General features: G+C 37.5%; 1 protein-coding gene across 1 annotated transcript in view; it reads left to right on the top strand.

Moving 5' to 3' along the window:
• The first annotated feature begins 8,236 nt into the window (after nucleotides 1–8,236).
• Nucleotides 8,237–19,865, top strand: part of CNBD1 (cyclic nucleotide binding domain containing 1) — a 320,137-nt gene continuing 308,508 nt past the window's right edge. The window contains exon 1 of the mRNA XM_084793629.1: nucleotides 8,237–8,346. Coding sequence (XP_084649755.1) covers nucleotides 8,259–8,346 — 88 coding nt within the window. The 5' untranslated portion in view covers nucleotides 8,237–8,258. The remainder of the gene's footprint in view (nucleotides 8,347–19,865) is intronic.

The raw sequence follows: 19,865 nt of genomic DNA, 5'->3' as shown, positions 1-19,865 counted from the left end.
TGCTGTTATCCAAAGCTGTGCTTCAGCCTGTGCTTTTCAGATCGTTGCATCCTTCTTATAGATTGTCTAATGAAGTCACTGCACCAAATTGTTATATACTTGTTGCAGAAATCATGTAATAAAATACTAGTTAATAAAAATATCTAAGAGCTTATCATCTACATGTTATATATAAACATGTGCATACATTGTTTTTAAAAAATACATTAGATATAGTCAGTATAAAATAGTTTTAAAGATCAGATGCCACAAAGAAGAAAGAAAAAGAAAGTAAAAAAGGAAGAAAGGAAATGCTAACAGAAAATTATTACCACTAACATGTTTTACTCTGAACAATAAAATGTGACTGGTCGTTCTCTGGAGGAAATGTGCACAACAGTGGATATTTACCTAACAACATTTTTTTTTACTAAAATAGCACAATGATTTATCATATTACAGGCTATTCCAGAAGTTTCTACAGGATACTTTGTACAGATAGCGTACTATGTGGTGCAAATTACTGTGATTTGTAGAAGTGTAGAGTGGAAGACTAAAGCAATAAAGAAAGAAGAAGAATGTTCTTCCTTAAATCACAGGGAAAAGCAGAACTCAGCACACATCTGTAAGCAACTTCAAACAGCACAGCACAACAAAGTGGCAGTCTTGCAAATGTCAAATCTAAATGATGATGGGATTGTGTTAGGGAAAAAAAATCACATGAATGGTGCCTTCTTAAAATTTACATACGGTTTTGCAATGCATGGTGGTTAATACAGAGACCCATAACCTGTACAGAGAAAAAGAGTTGATGTAGTGCTCAATTCTAAACGGGACATCAATATCACAGCCTATCTCCACACTGAATGAGATGTCACAAGAGGGATCGGAAAGATTGCAAGAGTTCAAGAGGTGAAAGGAGTAGATGTCTGTAGCACAACATTATTTTCTGGACTTAGGCACACAGGGAAGAAACTGCATACACAAACCTTTCAAAGGGTCACACCAGCCACAGTGCCAATCATGGACAGAAAAAAGGCTTATGTGAAAAACTATGTGAGGCGAAAATCTGCTTCCAAATGAATACATACTATGTACGTCTTTCTGGGTCTTGGTCACTTCACTCAGAATGATCTTTTCTAGGTCTATTCATTTTACTTCAATTTCATGATTTCTTTGCTTTTAATTGCTGAGTAGTATTTTATTGTGTAAATGTACTACATTTTCTTTTTCCATTCTTTGGTTGAGGGACATCTAGGATGTTTCCAGATTCTGGCTATTATGAATAAAGCTGCTATGAACATCGTTGAGCAAATGTCCTTATTGTATGGTGGAGCATCTCTTGGGTGTACGCCCAGGAGTGGGATAGCTGGGTCTTGAGGTAGCACTAGCCAGATTGATTTCCAAAGTGTACAAGTTTACATTCCCCCCAGGAGAAAGCCAGCCCCTGACACTATGAACAATACTCTTCTATGCTTTCAGACAGAAGCCTAGCAGAGTTGTCCTCTGAGAGGCTCTACCCAACCTCACTTTGAAACACAGGCAAACATGGCGTGATGTGTAGGGAGTCTTTTTGAAAAGTGGTAGGGGGAGCAGAAAATGACCTGGAGGTGACAGGAGCTCCACAAGAAGACCAACAGAGCCAACTAGCCAGGGCCCAGAGGGGCTCGCTGAGACTGAAGCACCAACAAAAAACCATGAATGGACTGAACCTAGGTCCCCTACAATGATGTACATTGTTCGTCATTGGCAGCTCAGGCTTCATATGGGTCCTCTAGTTAGGGGAGTGGGTGCTGTCTCTGACATGGACTCTGTTGCCAGTTTTTTGATCATTTTCCCCTGGTGGGACTGCACTGCCAGGTCACAAAGGAAGAGGACAAGCTAAGTTCTGATGTGACTTGATGAGCTGGGGTGGATGGAAGGTGGAGCTTTTCTGGGGAATAGGGTAGGGGTATGGGGGACAGGGAGGAGAGGTGGGACGAGACTATAACCAGGATATAAAATGTATAATTATGATAAAAAGAATAAGAGTAGGAGGAGTTCTGCCTCATCTGTAAGTTATACTGTTTTTTTTTTTTTTAAGCTCACTCTGGATCCGGAACTTATTAGTGCATAACATAGGTAACACAAATTAATCCATCACTATTTTAAATGGAATAAAACTATGTGAGGAGTTATTGGCCCCTGATGGCTGCTGGGGAACCAGTTTTCAGACAGGCAGCCTTTGAGAGGCTGCGGGTGCTTCAGGTAATGGCCCCATTATCAGGCACACATAGGCAGCAAAGTTGACTTGGGAGAGCACACGAACTTGTGAGGAAATAGCAGGAGTGGGGTAGTTAATAATCTGAGGGGATATAATAGGAGTTGGTGTAATCCAAATGCATCATATTTATGTGTGAATATTAAATAAAATATTAAGAGATAGTAATAAAGAAAGTCACTTATGGCACAATCTTGAAAGTACTGCATGAGAGTCCATGAAAATTGTATTTTTTACTCTTTCAATATGTGTGAAAAGGAACAACAGCCAGGAAACAGTGTTTGATCAAAGCAGGGATTTTTGATTTGGACTCAGTTATGTTTTGAGTCTAAAATAATATCTCCTAGAGGTTCTTATGATAAGAATTGAATGCTAGCATTGGAAGTGTGTTTGGATCAAGATCACTCAGCTTTATTGATATATTAATCCACTGATAATGACTAGGTGGACTATTTGAAGATGAGTTTCATAAAGGAAGTAGGGCCATGCCTTTGTTAGGTATATGTTGTTCTAAAAGCCTACCTCTTGCCTTCTTTCTGCTTTCTAGATGTCATGTAGTGAGCAGTTTTCTTGCTCCATGTTCTTTTGTCAGGATGCTACTGCTTTGCTGCAGACTTAAAAGCAATACCACTAGGCATTCATGCCAAGATGACTCTTCCTTCCAAGATATTTCTTAGGGAGTGGTGAATATGACCAATTGAGCCTTTGGAAACACCTAAATCATGGTAAAGAAATTGTCAGAGGACAGGATATGTGAGAAAATGGGCATTTTTCCTCTTTCTCTAAGGCCAGGAGACATAGCTCATATCCTTGTGAATATAAAGTCGATATTTTGCTTTTAAACTTAAATAATTTTGAATACCCATAGTGCAAAATTTTGTGACTATAAAGAGATATTGAGGAAGAAAAGAGATCATGAATCTAAAGATTGAGAGGGAGAGCCAGTATTCACAGCATGCTGGAAAAACCAGGTAATGCCTTACCTATGAATGGTTTTTGCTAAAGTAGGGTTTTTCTTCTAATAGGAGATGTTATTATTTATAACACATCTGAGGAAATGTTTGTTGAACATGCTTCCCTTTACAAGAACCAATGCTGAACCAACAGGCTGTGGAGTGAGCGTGGGTTTCAACAACGGAACTGTGTTTCAGTGACTGGAAAATTTCATAATTTATTTAATATAATCCAGACTTTATTTAATTGACAAAATGGGGAAAGTATCAGTTTCTGCTGCAAAGACTCTTGCACTGATCAAATTAGATAGCAGATGATTCACTGAAGTCACTTGGCTTGGCTAGTGGAATAAAGCCCACAGATGTTGTTGGCCGTTCTGTTATTATTTTCCTGAGAGCAGACATTTCCCCAGAAGTGCTTCAAATTAATCCTTTCTTGCAATGCTACTGAGGTCAATTTTGATCAAATAAATTGAAGGAGGTAGGTTGTAAGTAGATTCCAAATGGGTTTGTGACTTTTATAGCAAGTTTTGAACAGGCATTAGGAATTTAGGACAGAAGCATCTAGTGAAACAAGGTTTAATGTGCAATAAAAAAAACCTACAAAATTTAAACATTTTATAGTCTTTATTTTGTTGAGCACAGAACCAACTTCAATAAGGAGTCTCTATCTTCCTGTGAGTACTTATAAAGAAAAGGAACTTAAAATTCAGTTGAAGATGATATTTTAAAGTTTTGGATATAATGTAGTAAATGTGTTTCAAATCATTTTATCAGGATCCTGGCAGGGGAGCTCCCATGCTAGCAAATCAGAGCAGGCTTTCGGGACTCAGTGGAATTTATGGAATACACATATAATTATTCTTCTAATCAGTTGATGTCATGTGAGATGTGACTTTTCTTTGATAACATTTGGAATATTTTAAACATCTATCTTCCATTATTAAAATGCTCTGCCTTTCCTGTACAAGTCATTGTTTTGATATTGTTGGCCAAGGCTATTAAAAGTCACTATTTTTTAAATGATAGTTTATTTGTATGTTCTAAGAAAGCAGTTGAGATGGAGAGATGGTTCAATGGTTAAGGGTTCAAACTGATCTTCCAGAGGACCTGTGATTGATTCACAGTGACATGAGATTGCTTATAACTGCTTGTAACTCTAGTTTCAGGGGATGCAACACCCGCCTATGAGAGCACTTCTAGTTATGTGCACATACCTACACACAGACACACATACATATATACGCAACTAAGAAATCTTTTAAAAGCGAAGTAGTCTAACAGTATACCATTTGACAAATATATTTAGTTTTATAAAATCATATTGTTTCCAGTTTCTCCCTCCAGAGGATTTATATCAAAATGTTATTCTTTTCTGTACAAACTAGAGTTCAAAATTATGTGTGTATGTTCTGAAGAATATTATATGGTTGTATTTCTATTTCTGTGATAAAACACCGTTGTCAAGGCAAGTTATAGGAGGAAGGGCTTATTTGGGTTTTACAGTTTTAAGGAAAAGTGTCCATCACCATCATGGCCTAGAGTGTAGCAGAAGTCAGTCAGGCATAGTGTTGGACTGGCTTCTGAAAGCTCACATTTTCATTCACAAAGAGGAAGCAGCGAGCTAACTAGAAATGGCTGAGTCTTTTTGAATCTCAAAGTTGGCCTACTGTCATGTACTTCCTTTAACAAGGCCACACCCCAAGTATTCCCTAGAAGGTCACCAACTAGGGCCCAGGCATTCAAATGCCTGAAACTTACTTTGGGTATCCCATTCAATCATCACAAATATAGACAGAAAATAATTGCTGGATTCATGATCAAAATAGTTGAATTATTTTAAGGAATGGGAGAAGAAAAAATAGGCTATGTGCTGTCTTTTACTAAACTACTCCTAATCATCTCTTCTCAGGCATTTCACTAGAGGTCAAAAATAAACCAAAAGCATAACCAATAACAAAACTAAGATCATTTCTGTTTCTTATAATAGTATACTAATTATCTCTGCGAACTTGGGTTTCTCATCCATAAAATTAAGCTGATGTATTCTATTCATCTCATTGGGGACCATAAATAAGTTTTGTAGAATTTCTAAATCAGTGCACTGATAAAAATGGTGCCTACTATATATTGGTCATGTTACCACACCACCAGCACTACCACTACTACCACAACCACCACTTTTAAATATATATATTAATTGAATACCTTAAAAGATTTCACTGTGACACTTACCCATAGGGGTGTATCATGCCTGGACCACATCTAATCTTCCTTAAACCTCATCTTGTCTTCTCTTCTCTACTCTCTGTCCATCTTATCCCTCTATCTCTACTGCAGATTTTATTTATTTTAAAAAATTTGTATATAGAAAAAGAATTGTTATGGTATTTCTGTTTCTGGAATATTTTGCTTGACATGAGATCCTACAGTTGCTTTCATTTTCCCTTGAATGACATGATTTTATTCTTTTTCACATGTGAACAATAAGCCATTTTCCATGTTACCTATGGATTCCACTTGTATTTATATGTTGATAGTCCATATTTAGCATGAGTAATACCACAATAAACAGAGCATCTAAGTACCTCTTTTGTATACTGATTTCATTTACTCTAGTTATATGCTTAGCTGCTTATTTTAGTCTCTCTTTATTGTAGCTATATTTTAGAATTGTTTAATTGTTCCCAGGAATAATTGACTTTGAGACGTATTTAGATGTATAGTAGTAAGTTCGGCATTCTGAAAATCTTGTTTTGCTATTTCCATGAATGCCCAGCACTCCTCTTTTCCCTCTCCAGCACCATGGCTTACATATAGCCTTTGCCACCCCTTTCATGAACAGTTGTTAACAGCTCCTTAGTTTGGTCCTCTTTCATCTTTCTTTCATCTTGACTTCATCTAGTTCCAGAGTACCAGCTCTACAGACTGAATGATAACTTGGTAAGATCTCAAATAGGCGCCACCTCTTTATGTGTATGTCAGCCTCTCCATGCTAAACATTGCCTTCCAATCTGTTAAATCTGGAATTTTGCATATTTACAGCTAAATGAGTGGACCCATCTCTGAAAATGCATGCCTTTTACTGTTGGACTTTTGAGTCATCTTTATCTTATTCTTACCCACATGAATCTCTCACAGTATAATATCATTAGTATGAACCAAAAACTAGGGACAGCATGTCAAATCCTTAACTCCATTCTTTTATGTAATCTTTGCATCATTTGTGTGAGATACATTACCCCTATTGTATAGAGTAGGTTATTAAGACCAATGAAGATTAAATGATGTACTCAAGATAATTTGGCAAACAATTGGTTAAGAAACTTAGAGGTTTATGAAGAAGTTCCTGACATGTAATTTAATGAATCTGTCTATCAACTATAAACCACGTGATTATGTTATTATTCTTAAAACACATTTGAAAAGTATTCAGAAACATTGGGACAATTAATCGGAAACATTTAGAGTGACTGTGCTTGTGAACTGATGGTATTTTATAAGCAAACATGCACTGATCATGAAGACAGACATATACATTTTATATGGTTCTTCTTGCTGATGTAGTTTATTTTATTCATGTGTAATAATATAAATGTATATGTTAAAATTAATTTAAAAATACAGAGCAAATAAATACAAAACAAAACAAAACAATTAACCAACTACTTTATTTCACTATTTACTCCTTATAAATGTTTTGTTAGTTTCGTATAGCATTTTTTTTTTTTTTTGCAATCTTTTGCAATCAAGTTGGGGAAATGGCCCAGTGGATAAAATATTTGCTAGGCAAGCGTGAAGAGCTGAGTTCAGATCCCTAGCTCCCACAGAGAAGCTGGGACTCTCAGCGAGCACCTGTAATGCCAGAGCTGAGAGACGGAGTCAGTAGAATCTCAAGTGCCTGCTGGCCAAACAGCCTGGGCAACCAGAGAACTTCAGGCTCAGTGAGCGATGTTGTCTTAAGAAAGTAAGATGGAAGTCAGTAAAGGAAGATGCCTGGTGTTGTACCCTGATCTTCACACGTTCATGTATAGGTGCATATACCTGCATATATACATACATGTGTACATACACCACATACCCTCACACAAAAATATTAAGCAAATAGTAAGTAAATAATTTTAAGGAAGATCTAGTTTAATGTGAAGTTTCTATTATCTTATATATCTTCCACTGTATGTGGTTTGTTAAATATGAAATAGAGAAAAGGTGAAAAAACAATGGCTTCCTAAATGGCTCTATTAAGGCTCCTACTGCTAAGCCTGATGACAGGGCTTCAATCACTGTGACCCATACATATATGGGGGATGCCAACTCCCATTCCATATATATAACCTATGGTAGATACCACAGTAATATTTTAGGATCCAAAAGATAATATACAGAATGTACATTGCACTAGGACAATTGTTTATCCATCAAGTATCCTCTGACAGCTTCGGAGCTGTCAGGATGCCTGGATTCTCTGAGTAGTTTATCTTACATGATACTTACCAACAGTGTGCCTCCTCCTCCACTTCCCAACAGGTCACTATTGAAACTAGTTTTGAGCAAAGTAATTCAGATAAAATAACTGAAATGCATGCCACATAACAGCACAATATGGTCACATGTATATAGGAATGAACTTATTGTTCTCTGATAATTAGAATGATATTTTACCCTTTGTTACAGACAAGTGGTTAGGAACATTCTACTTTTTCTGTTTCTGCTCTTACAAAAAGGGCCTTTGGTTATGTACAGACCAAGCAGGCAAGAAAAGAATTCTAAATCCATAAGACCAACAAACGAAATTTTAACTTAATACTCATGAGTAATTTGATTAAATTGTGCCTCCAGTATGCATTACAGTGCTGTTTTCATTTTCCTTAGCCCTGTAGCTCACATAATCCACAGACTAGACTAGAGTTCTCCTTTACCGAGACTTTATTCTTGCATCAGAACTGTGAACAAGAAGATTCTGTGAGCTTGGCCTATCAGAGACAACCGTGAAAGTTCTGTTTTATGATGCGCCAAAGATAAGTGTGGTCCTTTGCCACTCTAGCAGTCTCTGTCCAGCTGCCAAGATGCCTATGAATGCTCTTCCAGCAGCTATTCTGGCTCACATGGTAGCCATTAAAAATGTGCCTCCTCCTCCACTTAGCAGCATACCAGGTAAGAATGCTTTTTATGAAGGTCCAATGTCTTCATTATTGTTTCCAGTGGTACTTGGTTCATTAATGTGAAAGTAGAATACAGAGGCCTTTACAACAGCTGAGAATAGAATAGCATGGTTGTGCAAGCCTGGCTTTATCTATTTGGGGCTACTTCAACTATTTAGATCTAAAATGCTGTTTTCTTTGTAAAAATGAGGGTCTTGATGAGATCTTGCAGCTTCAACAATGTTCCTCTTCTATATAAATACCACAGTACTTTTAAAGAAGAGAGAAAGTGGAGTCCTTGTGAGATGACAGGGAACTACAAACCTATTTCTAGAAAACCTGGTCATCTCTATGTTGAGTTCGTCCAATGCTCTGAGTATATTTTTTACTAGGGAATTCTCACTTTAAATCTAAAAGCAGAAGAAGTAATTTCATTATTCTGACTGAAATATACTTCTATTTTACTTTTATATCCTAGCCTTTGACTTATCATGCCATAGCAATTATAAAAAGAGAATTGAATATTTTGAAATTTAAACTTTGAACAGTGGTGTGTATAGTCAATGTAAGGCCAGGATGCTGTACTAGGGCAGCATATAGGGCTATAACCATGCAACTCATACATCTGTTTGGGTCCCATGATACTCACTAGTAACAGACAATAGTGTCTGTGTTGAAATCTAAAAACAGATTTGATAACATAGGTAATATTCATGACTAAAAATTAAAGAATTACTTCTAGTATTTTCTATCTTCAAATGAGAGTTAAAGTCTAGATAAAGTTTAAGATTTCACTGTCATCATTTCTAGAGAAGACATATACAAAACAGAAGCTTATACCCTTCAAAGAAATATGTGTATGCACATAAAGAGACATCTAAAAATTTAAATATATACTTTACCAATCTTCATAATTATTACTATATTTGTTATTTTGTATATTTACTCCTATAGTAAAAATTCACACATGTAGAATTCCCTATTTCTATTTAAGTGGAAATACATATTCAAATAATTTTGCTCCTAAACCATTACTGTCAGGTTTTATTTGTGAAAAAATAAATTACTCCAAGTTTCTTTTATCAGCCCAGGAAGTGTAATAGCTGGGAGTTAAAAGATCAAATTAATTTAAATTCAATGGGATGAGATGTGTGCTACCCTCTGCAGTCTCTTCCAAGGGCACTTGACTTCTGTGAAGTGATTAAGAGATGAGAAATCGGCAGTAATTTAGATCTCAGAGTGGAACGGAGCCTGGTGGAGAGCAGCAGACAGCGGCACTCCTGCTTTTCTCTGTAGAGGATTTTAGTGGCTGCTCCGTGCCTGTGACTGCCCTTTGGAGATGAGTCCTGCTTGCTTAATGGCTGGGTCTCTGTGTTAACTTCAACAAGCCTGCAGTTGGCCTTGACACACTTTGTTGTCACAGCCAAAACAATATGCTCATGAAACCTGAGACTGGAGGATCTTTGTCTGTAGAATGACTCAAATGTGTCATATGGGAGCAATAAAGGTACAATGTACATAAAAAGAGATGCTTGCTTAAATACCTAGAACATTTAGCCACTATATACATCTTTGTTTCCTTTGAACAATATTAATAATATTGTAATTAGTAATATTAGACTTAGGAATGCATGTTAGCTTTAAAACTTACATGTGAATAACACCTACTGAACACTTTCTACAGACAATGTATTACTAGTTTTCATGTTATGTTGTTTCATTTATTTCTCGAAAAGAACCTTGTGAAGTCTGCGGTAGGCAGAGTAATGCCAGGCAATGACATCTGCATCCTGAATTCCAGAGACTATGAACAGGCTAAGATCCTGACAAGGCTAAAAGGTGTTATGAGTACAACTAGAGTCAAGGCTGCTAAGTCAGTGGCTCTTGAACTGGAGAGAACCTCAGACACCACAATGCACACTGCAATCCTAAAGACTTACCAGGGAAAGAAGGAGACGTGAAGATGACTAGACTGGCCATTACTAGCTTTGGAGATAAAGGAAGCCATGAGACAAGGAAGCATCTGGGCAGCATCAGTAAGCTAAAAAAGACAGAGATGAATGTTCCCCTAGTGACTCATGGGTATCTGAATCCTGCTGATAACTTGATGCTAGCTCAGCTCAGACTTGTGATTTCCAGACCTGAATCACAACAACGCACTGATGTTTCAAAGTTGTTTCTGCCAATCATTTACAAGGACTTAGGAAAAGGAATATAAGCTCTCTCACAAGCAGAGGTAAAGAGGTATTCATATCATAGTAGGAGTCACAGTTGGGAAGGGGCTCCTCAGAGCATCCTCCATATAAATGAACTCATAAAAACAATAGACGCGAAGCCTCTAGGGACATCAGTTGCAGCTCGCCATTTTGTGTGCTAAGCTCCTCTACATTCAAAGGACTGCACACATCACAGCTCCTCAAGCAGTGCTCTGGTTCTTGTCGCCTGTGAAATCGTGATTCCTGGACAGTGCCCACAGCTCAGGCTCCTGATTTGTTTTCCAGCTCAGTTTTTGTTTCCTTTGGAACTTTCCAGTTTTCCCTCTCTATAATCTCCTGCTTATGACTCAAGATCCTTCACAACTTCCTACGCCTAGGAAAGGGAGTTCCTTCAAAAGCAGAGGAGTCTTTTCGCATTATCTTCTAGGAGGGAATTCGTTCAAAAAATCTTGCAGTTAGAAGAGCAGTGGTTTTCTCACCTGCATGAAACCGTGGGTGTTGGAAGTACTCATGTCGACCTACAATTATAACTTGATCTCTTGAAGCAACAGGAGAAAGGAAACGAGGGTTAGTGGAGAACTTCATCCTTGCCCTCTGCTTAGGAGTATGGTCTATTGAGATTTGTTTTCCTTAATATGAGTCTCTAATTTCATCACATTTCTTAGTCTTGCCTTTCTGAAGAAAGTTCTAAAACATGGGTTGTACACTTTGACTACTATCTTGTCTGGGAGGAATTAGTTCAATAATGATGTGCTTTTCCCATATCAGAACCATTTAAAAGTTGGCAAGACATTTGTAGCTGTACATTACTACTTCTCACTTCTTAGGACACAGGAGGAAAATGTGGGAGTTCACCGACCCCAGATGTTTTACGGAACCCAAAGTGAGATAGTCCTCTTAAGTGAATTGTTTTTCTGAACTCTTTTTCCATCTTATAGTGTGCATTCACTGAGAGCCTGGAAATACCATGCTGCCATTCCTAAGACTTCAAGGGAATTTTCTGTAATTTGAGAGCTCTTGAGTAGCTAAAGATTAAAGGAGTCTCAAAAAGTGTTCTTAGAAGAGTGAATGTGGCACCATTTTAACGCCTTAAAGCCCTCACACTTCTAGAGGCACAGATTTGGGGAGGGATAGCAGAGGGGTGCGGCAGTATAAAGAAAATCAAAGTAGTATATTGAATATAAAAAAATGAGGATGAGAACAGAAACTCTAAGAAGATAGAAAAAGAAAAGATGGTTGAATATTTATGGGTTTCCTTGTGCTTTTAAAAAGCTAAATATGAGTAATGCCAGGAGAAAACTAAGGGAACAGGCATATACATTGACAGATTTCTAAAATTTTCAGAGTAAAAATCACTTTGTGTGGTTAATACTATTGAGGAACATTTCATTGGAAAAAACAAAACAAAACAAAAACAAAAAACAAAAAACAAAAAAAACAAGAAGCAGGGCAATGTGGCATAGGCCTATAATCTCAGCTCTCTAGAACTCCAGGCAGAGGTCAAAATGCTTTGGCTGAGCCACAAACCAAGGCCTTGTTTAAAAAAAATTCTTTTATAAAAGTTACAATTGTTTAATTTTTAAAGATTTTCATGTTGGAATACTAGATTACTCCAATTCCTTCTCAAATTCATGACCTCTTTATAATTACTATTGTTAACTTCACACACACACACACACCACCACCACCATCAATCAAAAAACAACAAACAAATTAGCCCAGTGAATCTACTTACTGTTGTTCATATTCACTCGTGTTTAGGGCTGAGCACTTGTATCAGAGGGCTTATCCACTGGTTTCTCTCTTTCTCAGCAGACACTGATGGCCTGTAGCTCTTCTGGGCATGGGGCCTTGAGCAATTCTCTCTTCCACCTTGGCGTGTCAATAACATGTTGTCATGCAGGTCTTCATCAGACTGCCCCATACTGTAGGAATTTCTTAGGTGTGGCTTCTCTATTGTATATAGAAGATGCTGTCTTGCAGCCGACCTTAGTTATATATCCCTTAGAGCCTTTCCATCTCTCCTTCCTTGACTTTCGCTGAGTCTTGGGTGTATGGTCATGTTGGAAATGTGTCCCTTGGGGTTGGGCACGCAGTGAGCACTCATTCCCTGCATTGGGTCACTTGTGGGTCTCTGTAGTAGTCTCTGCCTGCTTTGAAGATTTTTGTGAGTGAGAGCTACTCTTATCTGTTAGTATAAAGATTGGCTTCTATAAATTAGGTTCTATGAATTTCAACTTGAGCAAAACTATGCCTGAACACCAAATGGTAAAAAAAAATTGAAAATTTGGTCAGTCTACTAGGTGTCAGGCTAGGTCTCCCTGAGTTAGGCTACTGTTGTGTCCCCGGTCTACCTCAGAAAGTAGAACTTTGTTATCAGTACTACTATAATGTCAGGTCCCTCAGCCAGGTGGGTGCAGCCTCTGTCACCAAATCTCTAGTCTTTCAATCTGTAAAGGGAACTGTATACTTTTTTTGTGGACTGATTAAATAAATTTCATCACGTTAATTTCTCTTCTGAAGCTGAGGGTTCTCCTGTTCTCAAAATTGTAACTTACTATTCATTTTCTATTATCTAGCATTTATATCTCCCAAGATGTGGCCAAACTCTATCACCACATCTTACTTTTTTCATAATTGCAATAATACGATTTTCCTCTATGGTTAAAAACATGATTTTCCTCTATGGTTAAAAACATGATTTTCATCTCCTAGATCTGTCAATATAGGCCTTTAGGATATGGTGATGGCAGGTCAGGCATAAGGGGGATTCTTAGGTTTAATTAGACGTTCAAATGCTCACAAGAGTGGCCTATGGATACGGGAGAGTGGAGAAGCTCTTCAGCAGGCTGACTTCCCTAGATAATGGTTTCTCAAGATGATGGGCTGTAACCTACAAGCTAAAATAAACCCCTTTCTTACCCTCAAAGCTGTTTTTGATTAATGTTTTATCATACCAGCAGAAAGAGAATTTGGACACTTGGCTATTAAACTAGAGAATTTGACTGTCAGCAGTCTCTTGATGGCTAGTGTCCTGGTCCCCCCAGCTGTTCATGTGTCCTTAGCAGAAGAGACACATAGTCACCTATGAGATACATACATGACTTCCCAGCATTCCCTTCCATTTTGTACACATCTTTTCAATGTTCACTGATATTTTTACTGCTTATGGAATATTCATGTATATATGTTTTGTTTTTCTCTTTTGTTTTTTTCCCTATGGCTTTTGTTGTTATATCCAAGAAAATATTTCTCTAGCCTATGCTGTTGCAGGCTTTTTCCTGTCCACTTACCCTACGGTTTTACAATTTCAGGGTTTATAGCTGAATCATTAATCCACTTGAGCTGATTTTTTTTTAACCATGTAGGAAAAAGCCACATTTTTCCTTTATTCTAAATGTGGATACACAATTTTCCCAGTACCAATTCTTGAAGAGATTATCTATTATGCATCTGTGTTCTCAAGACCTTTTTTGAAAATTAACTGAAGGTAAATGGATGAGTTTTTAAAATCTGCTTCTGTTCATTGCTAGGTCTATGTTTACAGAAATATTATGTCATTTTGATTATAAGATTTTTATGGGCTTTTTTTTTTTGGAATGAGCTTTGCTTTCTTCACTAAAGATTTCTTTGATCATGCAGAGTCTTTTTAGTTGTTCTATATAAATTTTAAGATTGTTTTTTTTTTTGTACAGGTGAAAAATAACATTGAGATTGTTGTAGGGCTGCACTGAATCAGTAAATAATATGGGGCAGTGTGGACATTCACAATGTACATGCAATAGATTTATAAAGGTGTGTGTGGTTACTCAGTGATGCTACCTGCTATCACACTATGTAATAGGAGTGTTTTTCTTGATAACACTCATGTATATGTTTATTCACCTTAATGGTTGTAATATATTTGAATGTAATCAAATCTTCCTGATTTGTGTGTAATTTATTAAACAATTGCCTTTTTTTTCAAACATGACACTTTGACTGCTGTTCACATCACTGCATAGTGATGTTAGAGAATGGAGTGCAGGAAAAGATAAAGTGTTTACTGTTTTTTTTTTGTTGTTGTTGTTATTCTGTTCCTTGTTTTGTATGTCCTCAGCATTGTATTTTTTTCTATCCAAGTGATGAATATTCAACAGCCATAGAGTTTAATAATTCAACATCTTCCCTCTGCTTCATCAGGGAGAATGTGGTAGCTGTTTCCTAGGTGTTAGTTGGTGTTTCTCCTATTCTCCCCTGTTCTAGAATGCCTATCTGACAATTCTCTTTCTGTATCAGCTTTCTGAATTAAAATATCTGCTCTGTTTTTATATCTCCTGATCACTGGATATTAACTGACAAAATGAGAATTTGTTTCTAGTCAATTTTGTTGTTTAAGTTAGACAAACATACTATGCATAATTTAAGTCTTGTTAGTCTTTTAAAAATAGCATTGAAAATGGCTTTATTGCAATGTTTTGGTTCACACTCTATTTTTGTTGTTCGTACTTTGCCTGTCTTGCCAGGCTTACTCAGGTGGGACTCTTTTTCCTCAGCCTTGCCTGCCTTCTGCTTACTTAACCCCGCTCTTCCTTCCCAAGCCTCCCCTTAAGGACTATTCTTTTTCCTCTCACATCCCTCTGTAGTTTACTGAATTATTTCCTTACAGTTACACATATACAACATTCACATCTGGGACTCACATATAAAAGTTTGAGGGAAAACATCTAGGGTTTGCTGTTCTCACTCTGGCTTGTTTTGTTTAACACGAGGTTTTCTAGCTGCATCAGTTTTCCTACAGATGTGCTGGCTTCATATTTTTATGGCTTAATAAAATTCTATTGTGAACATAGAACCTGCTTTCTTTACCTGCTCATCTGTCGGTTGACATCTAGCTGTTTTTAAGAGTGCATTAGTAACATGATTGGCCAGTTATCTCCATGGTAGTGCGTCAAGTCCTTTGAGAGAATATTCACAGGGGAGATTGTCAGCAGTGACAGGACAGGGACACAACCCCATCTTGCCACCCTTAGCAAGCTCTCCTAGACTTTTAGGGAGCTCAACTCAGGCCAAATAGAGATTTGTAATTTGTTGATGAAAAAAGTCAGAATTTGCTAGTATAGTGAATCAGAGTTGGGAATTACATTAAATATATTTTAACATAGACATAAGCATGAAGGTTAAGAGAAAGATACTTATGAGAAAGTAAGGCATACCCGAGTGTGGTATAAGGTTTTCCAAGGAGAGCAAACAGTTATCTTAGCATTAGTCATATACACTACTCTGGGGGTCAAATCTCAAAAAGTTGCTAAGAAACTCTTTTTTTCTTTTCCACTCTTCTTCTTGTAAAAGTGACATGTCAGGTGGCTTCAGAGATATATCAGTTAAAGTTACAATGTGATCCTGGGAAGCCAGGCGCCACTAACTTTGCACCAGGGGTTCAGTGCATATGCTCTCCACGTGAGAGTTCTTGTGACAGTCTAGAAAGTCACACTGAGGAAGGGAAAAGGACCACGAGCAGGTGTTAACTGTGCAGGAGTTCCTGCTGACCTGAAGAAAGGCTTCAACTAGATTGCGGGGTGGGGGCCTTCTCTCTCCTTCATGTCCCAAATGTACTCTTCTTTTCTCTCCTGCTGCACCCATAACAGGGTTGTATGATTTAGGATTTTGAGAAATCCCAAAGCTGATTGTCAGAGTGGCTCCATCAGTTCACACAGCAGCAGTGATTACAGCCTCCTGGTTTGACACATGCACATGCTCACCAGCAGTACCTGTTGTACTTTGTTTTGTTTTTCTTTTTTTTATTTCCTCCTCCTTCCCTCCCTCCCTCCCTCCCTCTCCCCTTCTCCTTCCTTCCTTCCTTCCTTCCTTTCTTTTTTTTGGGGGGTGTTGTTTAAGCCTTATATTTTATTTAGTAGTAAAATTTGTACTTTGGTTCACAGTTCTTTGTTGGGGGATGGTTTGGTGTGTTTTGATACTAATTACTGCCTGCTGTCTGACCTACCTTTTGCTTAATAAAAAGCCATCCCACCTGGGCAGGGCAAGGGAGATAGGTGGGGCTAGGAGAGAGAGGAATTCTGGGAAGAAGAAGGACTGCCAAGAGGAAAAGGGAGAGACCTGAAGTGAAGAGAGGAAGGCCGCCATGGGTTAGCTGGAGGAGAAGCACATGGCCGATGTGGATGGAGAATCCGGCCCAGATGAAGAACACTGGCAAGTGTTTGGGATTATGGATGGAAGGTAGTTTGAAAGAAGTTATTGGAAACAGATGGCATGGGATTGAAATAGGGATCCTATGCCTGCCCCGCTACGGGAGGTAGTTTAGAGGATTGATATCTGTCCTGCCTCAGGTTAACTAAGGCTATTTTAAAATATAATAAGGGTCTGTGTCTTAATTGATTTCTAGCCGGGCCTGTAGATAATACAAGTAATACAGATAAAATTTAAAAACAATAGTTCTTGACAATGCATAACCTCTATTTCATTTTCTAACCACCGCTGTAATCAAGATCTAGAACAAGGAAGAGGCAGACATGGTGGCACACTCTTAATTTTAGAACTCAGGAGGCAGAGACAGGATAATCTTTGTGTATGAAATCAATTTGTTCTACAGAGTGTGCTCCAGGACAGCCAGGGCTACATAGAGAAACTCTGTTTTGAAAAACTACCACTAACACTACCACCAGCACCACCACCAGCTACCACCAACTACCATCAGCACCAACAAAAACTACCACCAACAAAAACAACTACCACCACTACAAACTACCACCCACTAAAACCACCACCAACAACAACAACTACCACCTCCATCAGCTCCACCACCACCACCAAACAACAATAGGATTAACAACAACAACAAAACTCCAAAAGAAAACAACAAAGAAACAAAAATGATACAGTACAATTTCATCACTTTCCCAAATATCCACTAACCTTTTTTTGTGCAGTCTAATATTCCTCTCCAACCTGCAGGCTATGTGACTGAGTGATTGGGCCTCTACCATTATACTTTTAGCTGCTTTAGGAGTCATATATTTTATGTTGTAGTCTTTTGAATCTGGCTCTTTTAATATAACCCATTTCAGGTTCATCTAAGTTCTATGTGTAAATAGTCCCTTCTTTTTTAATATGTTTTTAATTGAAATACAATTATATCATTTTCTTTCTCCCTCATCCCTCTCCTTTTTCCAACCACTCTCTGATATTTGCCCTAGAACTCTTCCCATGATCCCCCTTTTCAAGTTGAGAGCCTCATTTTCTTTGAATTTTATTGCTATATTCATATATGTGCATGTAGGTATATTCATGCACAAATATATAGAAATACAAATGTCTTAGTTATTTTCTTTTTTCTCTTTTTTTAGACAGCATCTCACTGTGTATCCCTTGCTGGTTAGAAATGTATGTACACCAGCCTGGCTAGGACTTGAAGAAATCTGCCTTCCTCTGCTTCCTGAGCTTTGAGATTATATGCCTGCTCCACCATGTTGGCTCTAATATTATCTTGAATTTATATTCATTTGAAAACTGGGGATTTTAGTTACCACGTTTTAGTGTTTTGTGTTCTGAGAACTACTTGTTCAGTTCACTGGCCCACTTATTGATTGAAAATTTTGAGTTTTGTTTTTAATTTTTCAGGTGTAAAGTATTAGTCCCTGGATGAGATAAAGCTGGCAAAGATTTTCTCCCATATATACAGTCTGTCTCTCCCTTCTGCTGTTAGTATGCTTTGCTGGGCAGAAGCTCCTTAAATTCCTGTATCTTACATGTCGGTTCTTATGGCCAGTTCCTACGCTATCATGAAGTTCTTGCCTGTGTCTGTATTTTGAAGTGCTTTCGTCTAGTTGTTTCAGTGTTTTAGGTTTTGCGGTGTGGTTGATCTATGTTTACCTTATTCTTATGCAGGTGAACTATGAATCAACATAATTATTTTCCAGGTGGATCTCCAATGCTCTCAACACCATCTGAGGAAAACTGTCTTTTTTCCCCCCTAATAGTTTTGATATCTTTGTCAAAGATTAGGTAGCTATACCTGTGGGAGTACAGTGGCTATCTTTGTCATCTTGACACAAACTTATACATATCTGGGGAAAGGGATCCCAGTTTAAGAACCACATGCATCATATGGCCTCACAGAATGTCTACAGGCTACTTTCTTGATTGGTAATAGAAGTCAGAGGCTCCAGACCAATGGTATGAGGCCTGCATCAGAGGCCTGGGCTACGATGGAAAGATAAGCTGAGGAAGGCAGAAGAGCAAAGCTAGGAAAGCACATTTTCTCCATGTTTGATGCTTAAGTTCTTGGACCCAGTTTTCTGTTTCCAGTTTATGTCTTGCCTTCCCTCAACAGTGGACTGATTTAGAAATGTACAGGAAATAAACTCATCTCCTTCCATGATGATTTTGGTTGGTGTTTTTATCACAATGGAAAACAAACTTGGTAGTCAGTTTATTTTTGAGTTCTCTATTTTATGACATCATTCTACATGCCTGTTTTGTGTTGGTACCATGCTGTCTTTGTCCTTATGGTTTTGTGGTATTATTAGAAGTAAGGTGTTATGATGACTCTGGAACTGTTTAGAACTATTTGGTTATTTTGATCTTTGCATTTCCTAATGAACTTCAAATATTATCTTAATTATTTATTAAATTACTTGATTATTGTGTACATATATGTGTGCATGCATGCCATATCACACATTGGAAATTAGATGACTACTTGAAAGAGTCTGCTCTCCCACTGAGTCCTGACATAGTGTCGTCCACGCTTATCTCCTAAGCTATTTCAAAGTTCTTCACAGGAGTTTTAGAATTTTTTTCTAGTTTTGTGAAGCTTTTAACATTTTGATGGGATTATATTGAATCCTTGGGAAGATTTTCATTGTCACTTTTACAATATTAATTTTTCCAATTTATGAGCATGGGAGTAATTTTCACTTTCTAGTGTCCTCAATTTCTTCAGTGTCCTAAAATTTTCATTGTATAAATTTTACTTTCTTTGCTAAATTTATTCCTAGATCTATCAATGTATCTTTTGTCTCTCTCCCTTTGTCTTCATTTCTTTGAAGCAATTATGAATGGGATATTTTTCCTACTTTTTTGTCCTTGGTATGTAAAACACTGCTAGTCTTATATGCTTATTTTATACCCAGAAACTTCATTGAAATTATCATTATATCTTAGAGTTTGTTGTTTTTATGTTATTCCATAGTTTGTGAATGTTCATTTCACATCTTAAAAATGCATTTCTTTGCTGTTGGGGCTCATTCCTCCACTTTATATTTGAATCATGATAGACTTCATCCCACATGACCCATTCTACTCCTAAGGCTTGACT

The sequence above is a fragment of the Acomys minous genome (assembly GCF_964271855.1).
Source record: "Acomys minous genome assembly, chromosome: 1".
NCBI classification, from domain to species: domain Eukaryota; kingdom Metazoa; phylum Chordata; class Mammalia; order Rodentia; family Muridae; genus Acomys; species Acomys minous.
The sequence above is the reverse complement of the archived record's forward strand: the minus strand, read 5'-3'. Positions and strand labels throughout refer to the sequence as shown.